The 17511-nt window shown below is 42.9% G+C and overlaps 1 protein-coding gene across 9 annotated transcripts in view; it reads right to left on the bottom strand.

The window, feature by feature from the left end:
• ppfia2 (PTPRF interacting protein alpha 2) overlaps positions 1-17511 on the bottom strand; it is a 179189-nt gene that overhangs the window by 27139 nt on the left and 134539 nt on the right. For all 9 annotated transcript variants that reach the window (XM_081723166.1, XM_081723165.1, XM_081723169.1 and 6 more), the window contains 6 exons: positions 12053-12163; positions 8550-8771; positions 7240-7386; positions 5160-5294; positions 3231-3314; positions 445-576 (listed from right to left, as the gene is read on the bottom strand). In XM_081723166.1, the coding sequence (XP_081579292.1) occupies positions 445-576; positions 3231-3314; positions 5160-5294; positions 7240-7386; positions 8550-8771; positions 12053-12163 (831 nt within the window). The remainder of the gene's footprint in view (positions 1-444; positions 577-3230; positions 3315-5159; positions 5295-7239; positions 7387-8549; positions 8772-12052; positions 12164-17511) is intronic.

Here is a 17511-nt window from a genome sequence, read left to right as displayed (position 1 = left end):
ATGACATTATATGTTTTAGAAGCTGGGACATTTTATCCAAAACATCGTAGTTTGGTGAGATGCCCGGTTAATAACAAAAAGCCATCCGGTCATTCCGGTCATAACACTAATATAAAACACATTATTAGCACATTAAGGAAAGGGGTATTTTTAAAGCAATGGGTGCAAAGAAAACATAATGACTAAAATAATTTTCCCAGTTATTGAGCTTTTGGAATTAAACCGTATCTGAAACTAGCAGTAAGTATATTTCGTTAACACAATTCTCTGTAATGAGGTTTTCCACCTCAGCACCTCCCTTATTATTTATAATACATATATATATATATAGTATTATAAATATATATAGATTTCTCATTATTCATATCTGTAGCGTTATAAATATATCATCTATATTATATGAAAATGCACAGCGCTTCAGGAGCAGAAGGCGGTGGTGGGAACCTTCTCCTCCAGGGCGGCCATCCTCTCTTTCAGGTGGAGCTGCAGGCGCTCGTTGGACTCAGTGAGGAGACGGTCCACGGTATCGGAGAGACGCTTGTTGTGCTCCTCGTTCATCTTCTCTCTCTGGCGAGCCTAGAAAGGAAAAAAAAACATGAAAATGTGCACACGCACGCTCACGCGCACGCTCACGCACACGCTCACGCTCACGCTCACGCACACGCACACGCTCACGCTCACGCACACGCACGCACACACACACACACAAACACAGTTATTCTGAACATGATATAACAGGTGCTTTGACACCACACTTCTTATAATATTATAAGAATTCTTTTAATTCTTATATTTATCTTTTTAATCTTATAAACATAATCTTTCATATACTATATTTCATATACTATATCACTATAAAAAATATTATATTCTTTACATGTGGTGAATTAACTATTTGATTGAGTGGACATCCACTGGTTAGTGCTGTCAAAGTCCAGCAATGGTTACTTTTGCATTTTGTAGTTGTGTAGCTATAGCTGAAAGATGTTTATAAATCAGAGTTCAGAGGTAAGTGTAGCAATTTGCTGTAGCGTTGTGGTGTAAGAGTGCAATGGAGTATACTATAGTGATGTGGTGTATGTGGGTAATGTAGTGTACTATAGTGATGTGGTGTATGTGGGTAATGTGTACTATAGTGATGTGGTGTATGTGGGTAATGTAGTGTACTACAGTGTTGTGGTGAATGTGGGTAATGTAGTGTACTATAGTGATGTGGTGTATGTGGGTAATGTAGTGCACTACAGTGATGTGGTGTAAGAGTGCAATGGAGTATACTATAGTGATGTGGTGTATGTGGGTAATGTAGTGTACTATAGTGATGTGATGTATGAGGGTAATGTAGTGTACTACAGTGTTGTGGTGTATGTGGGTAGTGTAGTGTACTACAGTGATGTGGTGAATGTGGGTAATGTAGTGTACTATAGTGATGTGGTGTATGTGGGTAATGTAGTGCACTACAGTGATGTGGTGTAAGAGTGCAATGGAGTATACTATAGTGATGTGGTGTATGTGGGTAACGTAGTGTACTATAGTGATGTGGTGTATGTGGGTAACGTAGTGTACTATAGTGATGTGGTGTATGTGGTTAACGTAGTGTACTATAGTGATGTGGTGAATGTGAGTAATGTAGTGTAGTATAGTGATGTGGTGTATGTGGGTAACGTAGTGTACTATAGTGATGTGGTGAATGTGGGTAATGTAGTGTAGTATAGTGATGTGGTGTATGTGGGTAACGTAGTGTACTATAGTGATGTGGTGAATGTGGGTAATGTAGTGTAGTATAGTGATGTGGTGTATGTGGGTAACGTAGTGTACTATAGTGATGTGATGTATGAGGGTAATGTAGTGTACTATAGTGATGTGGTGTATGAGGGTAATGTAGTGTACTATAGTGATGTGGTGTATGTGGGTAATGTAGTGTACTATGGTGATGTGGTGTATGTGGGTAATGTAGTGTACTATGGTGATGTGATGTATGAGGGTAATGTAGTGTAGTATAGTGATGTGGTGTATGTGGGTAATGTAGTGTACTATAGTGATGTGATGTATGAGGGTAATGTAGTGTAGTATAGTGATGTGGTGTATGTGGGTAATGTAGTGTAGTATAGTGATGTGGTGTATGTGGGTAATGTAGTGTAGTATAGTGATGTGGTGTATGTGGGTAATGTAGTGTACTATAGTGATGTGGTGTATGTGGGTAACGTAGTGTACTATAGTGATGTGGTGTATGTGGGTAATGTAGTGTAGTATAGTGATGTGGTGTATGTGGGTAACGTAGTGTACTATAGTGATGTGGTGTATGTGGGTAATGTAGTGTAGTATAGTGATGTGGTGTATGTGGGTAATGTAGTGTAGTATAGTGATGTGGTGAATGTGGGTAATGTAGTGTAGTATAGTGATGTGGTGTATGTGGGTAACGTAGTGTACTATAGTGATGTGGTGAATGTGGGTAATGTAGTGTAGTATAGTGATGTGGTGTATGTGGGTAACGTAGTGTACTATAGTGATGTGATGTATGAGGGTAATGTAGTGTACTATAGTGATGTGGTGTATGAGGGTAATGTAGTGTACTATAGTGATGTGGTGTATGTGGGTAATGTAGTGTACTATAGTGATGTGATGTATGAGGGTAATGTAGTGTAGTATAGTGATGTGGTGTATGTGGGTAATGTAGTGTAGTATAGTGATGTGGTGTATGTGGGTAATGTAGTGTAGTATAGTGATGTGGTGTATGTGGGTAATGTAGTGTACTATAGTGATGTGATGTATGAGGGTAATGTAGTGTAGTATAGTGATGTGGTGTATGTGGGTAATGTAGTGTAGTATAGTGATGTGGTGTATGTGGGTAATGTAGTGTAGTATAGTGATGTGGTGTATGTGGGTAATGTAGTGTACTATAGTGATGTGGTGTATGTGGGTAACGTAGTGTACTATAGTGATGTGGTGTGTGTGGGTAATGTAGTGTAGTATAGTGATGTGGTGTATGTGGGTAACGTAGTGTACTATAGTGATGTGGTGTATGTGGGTAATGTAGTGTAGTATAGTGATGTGGTGTATGTGGGTAATGTAGTGTACTATAGTGATGTGGTGTATGTGGGTAATGTAGTGTACTATAGTGATGTGGTGTATGTGGGTAATGTAGTGTAGTATAGTGATGTGGTGTATGTGGGTAATGTAGTCTTATCCTGTAGTCATGGGTGTAGTCACAGTAAGAGTGCAAGGTAGTTTACCCTCAGAAGTTCCTGATTCTTCTCTTCCAACTGTCCTTCCAAATGTCGCATACGCTCCTCAATACTGCCATGCCTTTCCTCTGCCTACAGCACACACACACACACACACACACACACAAACACATTTGTGGGCACACACACACACACACACACACACACACACACACACAAATCAACACACCTCATCTGCCTCTGAAGAGCCCATAAGTACAGCTGGGCAATAGAGCCCTACTGATTCACTCAGAGAATTTCAATCTGGGTTTGCTAACTTACCTTCGAGCTAATTATTAGGTGATTGTTTAATAAACTGTTTTCTAAAGTTCAAGTTTTTCAGAAATACAGTATATTCAAAAATATCAAGCTTATGATATGAATCTATCATTTAAAATTCAGAATCATCATGACACATCGTTGCCACAGAAGTATGCTGAGATAAGATTTTCACATGAGGTAATCAGTGCTGTAGTGCCTAACTAGACCACAGTTTGTTAAAGATACAGGAACAGTGAACCACTGACAGGCGCGGCAGGCCTGACGCGGCTCAAGCAGGAAGGAAAGCGGAAAAGTTCATGTTCTCCATCATGACTTCTGTGTTCGCTGCACAGAGCATGTGGAGAAAAACTACAGTAGTTGGTCTAGCCCAGGAAACACAAGAGCCCCCAGCCCAGAAGGACAGACTGTATACTATGCAAAATCCTGTATATTCTGGGTAGAAAATACATAAATGAAAATTCCTTTCTTAGCCTTCCAGTGGGTGGTCGTATTTTTTTCCCTCATACTCCGGCCTTCTGTCGGAGGCCTGGGAGTTTGAGCGTGTGGTGCGCTGTGTGGTGCTTGGATACATTGAAACAGGTCATTGAATGACTGATTGAATGAAGTGTTCTGTAAAAATGTTACACCGTTATGGTAATGCAGCCACTATAAATTCAAATGAGATGTGTCTAGGTTTGACCACAGGACCTTTCAGAGGGTGCTCTGACGGACAGACACAGATGACTCTATTAAGCCACATGATTCACCATGTCGTATACACAATATTTAAATGGACCAAACCCCAGTGGTATTTTTACACAGTATATCTTTGAGCTCCCCAGCCACCAGTGAAAAAGAGAAGGACTCTAGAGAAACCCCACAGTGAGACGAGTAGTATAGCTCCAGGAGACAGTGAGATGAGAAGTATAGCTCTAGGAGACAGTGAGATGAGAAGTATAGCTCCAGGAGACAGTGAGATGAGAAGTATAACTCCAGGAGACAGTGAGATGAAAAGTATAACTCCAGGAGACAGTGAGATGAGAAGTATAACTCCAGGAGACAGTGAGATGAGAAGTATAGCTCCAGGAGACAGTGAGGGGAGTGTGAAGGGACTACCTTCCTAAGACTGCAGTTCATGTCCTGGAATTTAGCTTCCATATCACTCTATGAGGCCAAAATAGACAAAATACGCATGAAGTGTCAAATGAGAATTTTATGTAACACTTCAATCTAAGATGCTTCTTAAGAACTTTGGACATTTGTAACACATACACTTAACTTGCTGTTATGTCATATAGACAAATGTATTAATGCAAAGCCAGACAAGTGGAGGTTGCATTGTGACCAGAATGCCTGCAGTTGTCTAAACAAGCAATAATAAATGTTTATACAGGATTAATTTATCAATTCTGTATGCGTTATGAATGCTTTATGAAATTATGTAGAGACCTTAAATTAAAGTTCTTCCAAATCTGGTTTCCCGTCTTATTTACTAACATCATAGCAGTTCTAATGACATTTTCAGCATCTGACAGACCAACTCACGTATTCATTAGTGTAACAGCACCTGTGCGCCCTGGGAATCAAACCGGTGTTGCCACAGGAGCACAAGGTCTAGCAACTCCTGAAAAATCCTAGTGCAAACGTGTTATTGTGTGCAGCGGGTGCGTGTGGCACCTTGGTGAGTGCCGCGATCCTCTGTGCCAGTTCGGCCTCCACCTCGGGGAGCGTCTCTGCTTTCCTCATGGTCTGCTGAAGTTTCTGCTCCGCCAACTCCAGCCGTTCTTGTAGCTGCCTGTTCTTCTCCTCCATCTGGGGGAAGGACGCATGCACATGTGTCCATTAAAAACGTTCTTAAACGCGACTCTGGAATTTGGGTGACGGCGCGCCGTCCACAGCAAAACTAGCAATGGAAATGCTGCAGTGGGATTTTCTCACATCGTAAATGACAAGCACGCAAACTAAGAGGACTTATTAATGCACAGAATAATTAGACACTTCTTTACAATAATGACAATAATAACTACAGTTTGGTCTGAATGTATAAGCACGTGCACAATCAATCAAACGATAGCCGTCGCATCAACCCGGGCGCCACACTCCTTCGGTGCTCTACCGCTCTGCTCTACCGAAGCTCCGCCCCCTCGTACCGTCAGGCCTTCACAAAGTCTCACTCTGGCTCAAACTGAGATGGAACTGGAGCCTCCTTCCTTTACTCAAGCCTTCCTGGGTTGTTATATCCCACTTTGTTTATTGCTTTGTTATTGCTATTGTTTATTGCGTGGTTTATTACAGTCCTCTTCTGCCTTTGCACCTTTTGGTGTTATTCACCTGTGATTTACTCACTGATGTTTTCACTTCACACAGCCTCATACTTGTGTTCCCCGTTGTTCGGCTGTTTGTTCTTTTTTGTGTAGCCAAGTACGACAACAACATTCATCATGCCAAGAGAAGAACCACCTGCTTTGGGAGGGATTCTTCCCTTTACTGCACGGCATATTTAAGATTAAAAAAACTGCCAAGAATAAAAAAAGCTGTTCACAAAAAAACACAGACAATAATAAATGACTATTTAAGTGTTACCAATGAAGCAACTGGAGTTCAAACCTTTTTCAATTAAAGGTTTCATAAGTTTAATAAATGAATAACCCAGTAATTTTAAAAAGTCTATTTTTGTAGATTTTTTTCAATAAAAAAATAAATAACAATTTATTATTCTGTGGAATGTGTGTCAGCTCGACAACACCTTATATATATATATATATTTTTTTTTATAAAGAAAAAACGAAATATGACCACCTTAATAATGTTAGCTGATTGTAGGTGGTCATTACAGTATGGTCAGAGTGGCACTCAAGGTCGGAGAGGCTTTGCTTATGGAGGGAACACAAAGTTCGGCAAGGCAACAGACGCAAGACGGTCCAAGTCGTAGCCCGGATCCATTTATTTCTGATGCAGACTCAATTTCCTCTTCCTCACACATAATTTCCTCTCTGATCCCCATAAGTAATTCAGCGCGGGGCATCAAATGGACGGTCCGTGACGTTAACCAACCCGGAACCACAGCACAAGATGTCATGGTGGGAATGAGGTCAGGGCAAGGGTCAAGGGTCATGGTGACGTTCTAGCTTGCCTCCACGAGGGCTTATTTTTGGACTTATGTAACTATGACAAACGAGATTCGTTTGCTAGTTTTAAGAAAATAGAACATTTTTGTGCCATCTCTGACAGAATCGACTGTCCCAGGAAAAAAAAAACTGGTAAGAGATCAGTGTCCTAAGAGTAAAGCTGTTTTAAAGTCATGCTAACTTCTCACGAGTTACACAGAAACGGGACAGGCATGGCAGTCTAATGGCACAAGTTACGTGACATGACTTCATTCTTCTTCTATTCTTCTACTTTAACTTATTCTACTCTTCTTCTGTTATTTCCACTATTCTGTCATTTCTATGATTATTTAACAGTTTTGATTACCCCCATATATTTTGCTGCTTTGAGAGATAAGATTCAACAGTTTGAACAGTTTTGTCATTTCTGCAACATTCATTAATGCGACATTCATTGGGTATAAAAAAGGGACTATATAAATGATGATGGTGATAATGGTTGTTATCATCATTATTATTAGGCACAGTTCTAATATATGTACGTTCTGTAAAGTTTGTCTGTGAAGGATGCGGGTGGAGGGAAGGCCTGAGCCCTAATTAGAAGGAAATGGAGACTTGATGCAGAAGCGTAACATTTCTGAGGGACTGACCTGCCTGAGAAAAGCCTCCTTATTGGCCAGTTCGTTCTCCAGTTTATCGCTGATGTCGTGGAGAGAGGTGGACTCTCGCTGGGCACTGAGGTAACGCTTCTCCAGCGTCACAATTCTCTCTTCCATGTCCTCCTTCTGACACATGGCCTAATACACACACACACACACACACACACACGCCCAAAACACACATCATCATCACCATCATCACCACTGTACATCATGTACTTTACCGTCATAACTATCGTGGATTTGAGTACATGGATAATTTTCCTGGGTTAAAGTGTTGGATTAGACAGACAATAATTACAGCTTTTATGAAATACTTGAATACATACACCAAAACATTAGCGACATTCTCATAATAGTCCTTTAGAATCATCCGCACATCACTTATTACGTTCATTTCATACACGTTGTTGAAACAATAAACACAGCTGTCATTTAACCTGCCATACATACACCACCTCACAACACCACCACCCCCACCTGTACAAACCAACATCTCACAAGTCTCACAACACCACCACCCTACACCTGTACAAACCCCCACCTCACAACACCACCACCCCACACCTGTACAAACCAACATTTCACAAGTCTCACAACACCACCACCCTACACGTGTACAAACCCCCACCTCACAACACCACCACCCCACACCTGTACAAACCCCCACCTCACAACAACACCACCCCACACCTGTACAATCCAACATCTCACAAGTCTCACAACACCACCACCCTACACCTGTACAAACCCCCACCTCACAACACCACCACCCCACACCTGTACAAACCCCCACCTCACAACAACACCACCCCACACCTGTACAATCCAACATCTCACAAGTCTCACAACACCACCACCCTACACCTGTACAAACCCCCACCTCACAACACCACCACCCCACACCTGTACAAACCCCCACCTCACAACACCACCCCACACCTGTACAATCCAACATCTCACAAGTCTCACAACACCACCACCCTACACCTGTACAAACCCCCACCTCACAACACCACCACCCCACACCTGTACAAACCCCCACCTCACAACACCACCCCACACCTGTACAATCCAACATCTCACAAGTCTCACAACACCACTACCCTACACCTGTACAAACCCCCACCTCACAACACCACCACCCCACACCTGTACAAACCAACATCTGACAGGTCTCACAACACCATCACAAACCTGTCCAAACCAATTCTGTATAGATTTCACTCTGTATGTGATGGACTGAAAGAGAAAAAGACAAACACCAAGATAAAGAAACACAGAAGGTCTCCCTCCCACACCTCTTTGATGTCTCTCTGGTACTTGTTGTTCATCTCCTCACTCTTGATGAGGTCTTTGCGGGCCGTCTCCAGCTCCTGCTCCACCTCTGAGACACGGGTGGAGAGCGAGGACATGCGCTCCTTCATCTGCGTCAGCTCATAGTTCTGCTTTTCCAGAAGCTCCTGCAACTCCACCACCTGACTGGCCTCATCCCCAGACTCCATGGAGCCATTCGACAAGCGCTGTCAGGCACACACGCGCACACACGCACGCATGCACGCACACACACACACACACACACACACACAAACACACACATGCACGCACACACACGCACCCACCCACCCCCACACAAACACACATGTGCATGCATACAGATACACACAGAGACACATTAATTCACTGCAAAGTGCATTAGTTATTCATTATTCTGAGATCATTTATCAGTTTATTTATTCATTTATTCATACAATCATGGCATCATTAATTTATTAGCTTAACCATCTATCATTTAATACATTTATGCATTCATATATTCATTTATGCAATTCTAATTATTATGCATATTCAACCAGATTCAGTGTGGTTTGCATAGCTGGTGCTGTGGCATCTTAGCAGAGCTCAGCAGTCATTCCAGCTGCAGGGTCAGAAATGCGGCTCTTCCTCATGCAGTCGCGCTGCCGACTGCAGCACACGAACACGGCACTAAAATTAGCACTTCTCTCTGTTGTGATTCACGGTGCAGGGACAGACAGCCAAGAAAAGCTCCCTGGGCCTCATAGCTGAGTTTTTAAGCCCATTCACGCCGGCTCGTCTGGCTTGTCAGCTCCTTCTCTGGGTGTTTGTTGGAGAACGTGGATGTTTGCTGTGTGATGTTAAGGAGATGTAGGCCTGGTGGCTGGTATACATGCCACCCCTACTGTTGCAAAAAAACCCAAAACAAAACAAAAACTGGATCTTTCATTATTAAGGGACATGACCAGTAAACAGACCAATAAGCAGTAGAACGTGTCTTGGGCGGAGTTAGAGAAGTGCTGCGGGTGTGGCTTCCCCTGCTCTCAATCATTCGCTCTCTCTCTTTCATTTTGAGAGTATGAGAGGCACATGTTCATCTATAGGCAGTCATAACTGGGTGTCTCTCTCTCTCTCTCTCTCTCTCTTTCTCCCTTTTCTCTAAATCCTTATCTCCATCCCTCCCTCTCTTGCTCCCTCCCTCTCTGTCTCTCCTCATTTTGAGTGTCTACTTTTCTCTATCTCTTTCTCCCATCCTTTTTCCCGCAACACTTCTCTCTCTTTTCTCTTCCTTTTTTGACTTTCTGCTGTTCTTTCTTTCTTTCCCTTGTCCTTCTCAGCCTTCCTCTTGTCTACCCATCTTCTCTCCCTCCATCTGTCCCTTTCTCACACGTACTGCATCTCTGAGCGCGCCGGAGCAGCTATTGTGCATCAGCTCAGAATATTTTAACACGGTCTCCCTCCAGCACTCATGCATCTTAATGCTTCAACTTCACGATTTATTCCTGAATGTTTCCAGCCAATAATAACAACTAGTCTCCTAATACTCTCCCCAGGAATGTGGTAGGCGGGGGGGGCTGGGATTCTTGCTGAGTAACTGCGGTGAACTGCAGTAAAGCGGTAGAAATTGCAGAAAAGCACGCAAGGTTTCCATAGAAACAGGATGTTTTGGACAGAGGTCCTTCATCAGCTCTGCAAGCAAAGTGCTTCTGAAGCTCTAGGAGGAGAACCTAGTTTATATATGAAAAAAGAGGTTTATATCATATCATTCATTTCAAGGAGTTCTAAAGTTTTAAGTGTAGATCAGTTCTTTTTCTCTGAGTTTCCTAACTTCATTACTGCTGTAGTAACAACTGGTAACACAAAGAGATATGTCATTAATGCAGAGTCCATGAACTAAAATGCCTTTGTACTGGAAATGACAAATCCTTAATTCTGATGGTGTTAAGGTGTTCCACAACATAATCAGTGAGTACTGTCTTGGGTTAGGGATGCATGAGGATGAAGGGGTGATGCTAGTTATTTCAGGTTAGTTATTTTAGTGGCTGTGTTAATACAATATACATGAAGGACATCTAGTGACATGCTTGCAGAGCTGATGCAGGATCGAAAGAGAAATATTCAAAATTGTAGCTAGCAAAGTTACTCGCCTAGAATCATAGGTGTGTGTGTGTGTGTTTCTTATCCAGCATGGGTGTTCACGTGCATGGTTCCAATAGTTCATCGTGTTGGCTGTGTGATCGAGTGCATGGCTTTGTCTTCAAAAAGGCCACGCCCACACCGTCTCTGAACTCACTGGCCACGCCCACACCACTCTGAACACATTGCCATTATAGTGGCAACAGAGCTTTGGGATGTGTGAATTTCTGATGTTGTGTCACAGATGTGACTCTATATTCATTAGTTCAATGGTAAAGCCTTGCATCAATATTGTACCAGAGTGTGAATGTGTGTGGCAGGGGATGTGTGTGTGTATATGTGTGTCATAGAGTGTGTGCACATAAAGAGTGGGAAATATATTCCTCATTCTTTTATCCTTTTTTATACACAGGAGAACCCATATCTCAAAGAAGAATGATGCTGACAGGCCTCCAGGTTCTAATTGATGAGTGTGTATGTGTGTGTGTGTGTGTGTGTGTGTGTGTGTGTGTGTGTGTGTGTGTGTGTGTTTGTGTTTGTGTGTGTGTGTGTACCTGTGTTTGTGTGTGTGTTCATGTACCATCGAATAGATGCAAGATACGAAAATGAGTGCTGAGATGCTATTATAAATGTGTTAGGTGTGTTAAAATTAGACCTGTAAAACTAAGCATGTGAATTACGCCTGTCAAATTCTGAACATGTTAAAAACGTACCATGTGTTGGGTGTGTTATGGCATTATCCCTGAATCTACTGTATCATGACCTTTGCTCTCACCTTTGGGGGGAGTTGGACCATGAACATAGTTTGAAGAGCCTTTCAAACTGTTGTGCTGCTCTGAACACGTGTATGCCGGGAGGTCTCTGGAATGTTCTCCTCCATTCATACTTATTTATTTTGCTTGTGAGTTCAGTTTCAAATTTCAAATGTCAAATTTCAACATCATAATAATGGTGTTCATTGCTAGACATTGCTGGAAAACTTGGTATTTGTTGTTGAAGAACAATGGTGTTCAGTGGTGTTTTTTAAGAGAATGCTAGTGTTTGTTGTTGGAGAACACAGGTGTTCTGTGGTGTTTATTAAGAGAATGTTGGTGTTTGTTGTTGGAGAACACGGGTGTTCAGTAGTGTTTTTTAAGGTGATGGTGTTTGTTGGAGAACACTGGTATTCAGTGGTGTTTTGTAGGAGAATGTTGGTGTTTGTTGTTGAAGAAAACTGGTGTTCAGTGGTGTTTTGTAGAAGAATGTTGGTGTTTGTTGTTGGAGAACACTGGTGTTCGATGTTGGTGTTGTTGGAGAACACTGGTGTTCAGAGGTGTTTTTTAAAGAGAATGTTGGTGTTTGTTGGTAGGGGTTTGAAGGCGGTAGTGTGCACCTTGCCATGGATCTTCTGCGTGGGATCAGTGTCTTCCAACAGGTCATCTGCACCTTCTCCTGATGCCACCTTCCTCTGAATGTGGGCATTCTGCTCCTGTAAGGCAACAATCTGCCCAGAGAGAGAGGGAATTAGAGAGGGATGAAGAGAAAAAGAGATGCCCTGTGTGCTCAAGATTTAGCCCCTCAGTAGGTGAGAAACCTGCTCTTGACTGTGATACAGCAATAAATAAAGGTTTACTGTTCCACGTTCTCAGTTCTAATCTAAGGGCCATCATGAGCTCTCTGCTCTTGCTCCAGGTTGTGGAACATTCCTGCTCTTTGCATATAATCAGCTGTCCCCTGCCGTACGAGCTGCATTAAGTTCCTTCTGCGTAGTAAGCAGTATTCAAAATTTCTGTGGTTTGCCTCTCACCATTTTGTACTGGCTTTAACTTATTTTATTACTTACATTTTTATTTAGTGTTGTTTTATTCTCTTAAATAACCTATCAATTTGTCCTCTATTCTGTTTACTCTTAGTCCTTTTGTATTAGCTGTTCAGCACTTTGGTCAACAGCCAAAGTGCTACATAAATAAATGAACTTGAACTCTGCAGCAGAACTTATCCTCACTCGACACTGTGGAATTCGTACACGTGCCCTGACTGACAGAAACTGAGACCAAACACCTGCAGTATAAGTCACCACACAAACAGCGTATGACAAAGGGCTAAAAGCATTGGATGTGCCAGTTTTATCAGCGCAGCAAACCGGCAAACCCCTGATGCCTCCTGCATCAGCTCCGATCGCAGCCGTAAGGACGCCAGCATGTGTGTGCATGCCTCCAACAGAAGGAACATCTGCCTTCTGTTTCAATGGTTCGTTGGAGGGTTTCCCTCGCTCTTTAACGCACGCCGAGGAGTGTAACTTAGCGCACGCTGGGGACGAGTAGCTGTTGCTGAGAAATGACTGTAATTATGCAGTACAGCAAAGTCTCCATCATATGCACACAGCCCCTGGGCCGCCCCGTGCACACGCGATGTACAATTACAGTTAGTGGCTGATAGTGACACGCTATCGTCCTTCTTGGACAGGAAACGGAGTAGGCCGCCATCGTCGCAGGAGTGACAGGTTTCCCCAGGCTTTGGGGCTCGGGTCTTGTAATTAAGTCGCTCTTCTCCAAGGACACTCCTTTGGGATGGAATATGCCGGTGCTGAAAAGGAGCCGGTTCGTATTAAATCTGACCTTCAGAGGTCGCAGGGGCTGAGTAGACTCCAATAATTCCTCACGTTCTTCAGCAAGAACGGCAGGGCAGAAGGAAAGAGCACCTCCGTTAATCAGTGATGATGTATGTGACGTGTATGTGATGTGTATGTAATGTGTATGTGATGTGTATGTGACATGTATGTGATGGTGCACGTGATGGTGTATGTGACATGTATGTGATGGTGTATGTGACATGTATGTGATGTGTATGTGACATGTATGTGATGTGTATGTGACATGTATGTGATGGTGTATGTGACATGTATGTGATGTGTATGTGACATGTATGTGATGGTGTATGTGACGTGTATGTGATGGTGTATGTGATGTGTATGTGACATGTATGTGACGTGTATGTGATGGTGTATGTGACATGTATGTGATAGTGTATGTGACATGTATGTGACGTGTATGTGATGTGTATGTGACATGTATGTGATGGTGTATGTGACATGTATGTGACGTGTATGTGATGTGTATGTGACATGTATGTGATAGTGTATGTGACGTGTATGTGATGGTGTATGTGATGTGTATGTGACATGTATGTGACGTGTATGTGATGGTGTATGTGACAGAGAATTTGACATTATGTGATGTATGTGACGTGTATGTGATGGTGTATGTGACGTGTATGTGATGGTGTATGTGATGTATATGTGATGTGTATGTGACGTATGTGACGTGTATGTGATGGTGTATGTGACGTGTATGTGATGGTGTATGTGATGTATATGTGATGTGTATGTGACGTATGTGACGTGTATGTGATGGTGTATGTGACGTGTATGTGATGGTGTATGTGGTGTATATGTGATGTGTATGTGACGTATGTGACATGTATGTGATAGTGTATGTGACGTGTATGTGATGGTGTATGTGATGTATATGTGATGTGTATGTGACGTATATGTGATAGTGTATGTGACGTGTATGTGATGGTGTATGTGATGTGTATGTGACATGTATGTGCCATGTATGTGATGGTGTATGTGATGTGTATGTGATGTATATGTGACGTGTATGTGATGCTGTATGTGCTGTGTATGTGATGTGTATGTGATGGTGTATGTGATGTGTATCTGCACATGAGCCCAACCCACATGCTGCCTTAATGATGAACAGATGGTGGACTCCTAGATGGTGGAATGAACTTTCACGTGCTGTCCAGACAGCAGAGTCCCTTGCACTCTTCAAACGCAGACTGAAGTCCAAGAATATTTAAATGACCACTGACCCTGCTCCTATATTGACTAACTGAAACTAGTACTTACTGAAGGGTATTGTTTAATACACTGATGTTGTCTAACAAACTCTAGTACTTATTGTTTATTGCACTTATCATTGTCTAAGATAGACCTTATGTATTTTGTACTAGTCATCAGCACTGATCCCTGTATTCTACAGTATTCTAGATCATTGGTATCTAGGACTCTAACCTACTGTTCTGTACTAGGATGTATTCTATGAGTAAATGACAAAGAACTTTTGTAATTCGCTCTGGATAAGCACGTCTGTTAAATGCTGTAAATGTAAATGTAAATAAAAGCCCCAATAACAGAGCTCTTCATCCTAGCATGAGCCAATAACAGAGCTCTTCATGCTAGCATCAGCCAATAACTGAGCTCTTCATCCCAGCATGAGCCAATAACAGCTCTTCATCCCAGCATGAGCAAATAACAGAGCTCTTCATCCCAGCATGAGCCAATAACAGAGCTCTTCATCCCAGCATGAGCCAATAACAGAACTCTTCATCCCATTATTTCACAAATAATAACATCTTAAAGCAAGAACGTAATGTCCTGAAACATCGGGTTGCTGATGGTTGCTGCTTGTGAGAGAGCACCTTTTTTAAAAGTGTAAAAGTGTAAGGGCTTGATTCCATCAAATCTAAAGATTTATTAAGATTTATTATCGTCTGTCTTTAAACTCGAAAATGAAGCCAGACAACTAGTATTGATGTCAGGTTCATCACTGAAAGATGAGACATGGAGATATGGAAGTCTCAGTTTTAACATCTGGTCAGAATTTCATTGCACCCATGCGCCCAGAATGCAAATGTAGTCCTTTGAAGAATATACTTTCAGTAATATATGATTTCTGTGGCTCTAGATAATAATAAACAGCTAGAACTGACCAAAGACACTGGAAGAGCACATCTAGACCGCCAGGTTACGTGACATTCCAAATACATTTGCATATTATCATTTACCGGATGGTTATGGGTGATATCTATCAGCTCCACTTCTCCAGTTAAACACTTTTCCTTTCACTAAACTAAGCCATCACTAATGTCATACCACAATGGGAGATAGTGGAAGAGACCACACACTGGTAGTGTTCTTGTGTACACCACGCCAACCGCTGAGCAACTCACACAAAGGACACACATCTACACACGCAAGAGAACACACAGCTACACATGCACACACATAAAACACACAAACACAAGCACACATGCACACACACACACACGCGCGCGCACGCACACGCATGGATGCACGCACGTGTGCATGCACACAAGAACGCACACCTACACACGTGCACGCAAACACACACACTTACACACATACACATGCACACACACACACACGCACACATAAACACACATATACACACGCGTGCACTCACACACACACGCGCATGCACACACAAAAGCAGGACATTCGCTATAGGGCGGAAATACAGCGATGAAATCTGCTGCAGCAGCCAATAACGGCGCTCAGCACACGTTTTTCTACAGGGATTCCCATGATTCCAGAAGACAAACTGCCCTCCTCCACTGCCTATGCATAGTGCCCACATAGCTAGCACGATGCCTGAAACAAATGGGGATGAATATGTTAACCCCGTTTCCAGGCAACCCCGAACCCTTCAAGAGCCCGGCCGATGGACAAAAGAAGCACGTCTGAACGTCTCAGGTCAGAACCCTCAGCCGCCAGCAGCAACATTACATTTTAATGCATTCAGAAATCGGACAGACGGCTTTTTGCACAGAACCACAGACCTGTAATGAGGCGGACTTGTGCTTGCTTCCTACCCCATGCTGTGTGCAGCCAATCAGAGAGCTCTCCTCAATTCCAGTGGGAAACTGCTCCAAATGCAGATGTTCTTTAGGGAAGTCTGAGTACAGGACTCTGCAGTGTTCAACGCCATTACAATTTTATGATTAGACTCCCCCTCCATTTACCCCACCCCTCAAGCATAAATACATGAAACGTTAAATTTATATGCAATCCAAAATCTGACTGAGGCAGGGCATAGAGGACATATGTTCAATTATACACTTAGTGCTTGCAATTGTATTTTTGACACTTTTGCAACATGACGCAGTTATGCCAATAAAGCTTTAAAAGAGGCACGGTGAGAAAGACAGGCAGAGCGAGATGGAGATCAGAGAGAGAGGAAGGGATGGGGGGCCTCGGTGAAAGAGAGTGGTGAAACAACAGACGCTTTATCTCTGGGCCTGACGCATTCCTTTAATGAGGCTGCAATTAAGGGGCTTTCTGCTTCTCGAGGCGGCGGACGCAGGACAGTGCGTGCGGTTTTGTTTTCCGCAGGATCAGAGATCAAACGCCCCCTCACACCTCCTGACTCCACAAAGAGGCTGGGCCTTCATTTCAAATGAGAGGTTTCTAGAAAGTATGAAAGTAAGCGTGGCTGCTTTGATGTCGTTCATTCCACCCCATCAAAGGGCAGGCGAGTCCGAGCCGCGAACGACACGCCAATCGCCTCCTCATGGCCCAATAGGAAACGAGAAAGGGGGCCAAAATTATATGTGATTATATTTTACAGCAGTTTATACACATTTAGGCAAGCGTAGGCTATACTGAAGCCAGACGATAAAGGTGCACTCTGACAGGTCTGATTCATGTCTGATTCATGAGCTGTAAGATCTAAGCAGTTAAGAAGCCCGATGATACGCTCGCGTCGTCGCGGTGATACAGGTGAGTTCTAAAGAAGCGATAAAACACAAAGCATCAGTACAGAACGTACAGAAGTACGTTCAGAAAAAGGCAGACGAGAGAGGAGGACGTGGGGGGAGGGTTCACGTCAGGAATGGAAGAGCAAGAAGAGATTCCCTGTGTGTGGGGGGCTGCCCACACACATATACACACACACACACGCACACACACACAAGCACAATCAGTTAACTAACTATCTCTGACGTGAAGTACCTGTTCCATGGTTTGCCTCTGACAGATAAGGAGCT

Source organism: Electrophorus electricus, chromosome 11, assembly GCF_041902795.1.
Source record: "Electrophorus electricus isolate QZ-2024a chromosome 11, ASM4190279v1, whole genome shotgun sequence".
NCBI lineage: Eukaryota > Metazoa > Chordata > Actinopteri > Gymnotiformes > Gymnotidae > Electrophorus > Electrophorus electricus.
Note: the sequence above shows the minus strand (reverse complement) of the source record. Positions and strands in the feature narration are given on the sequence as shown.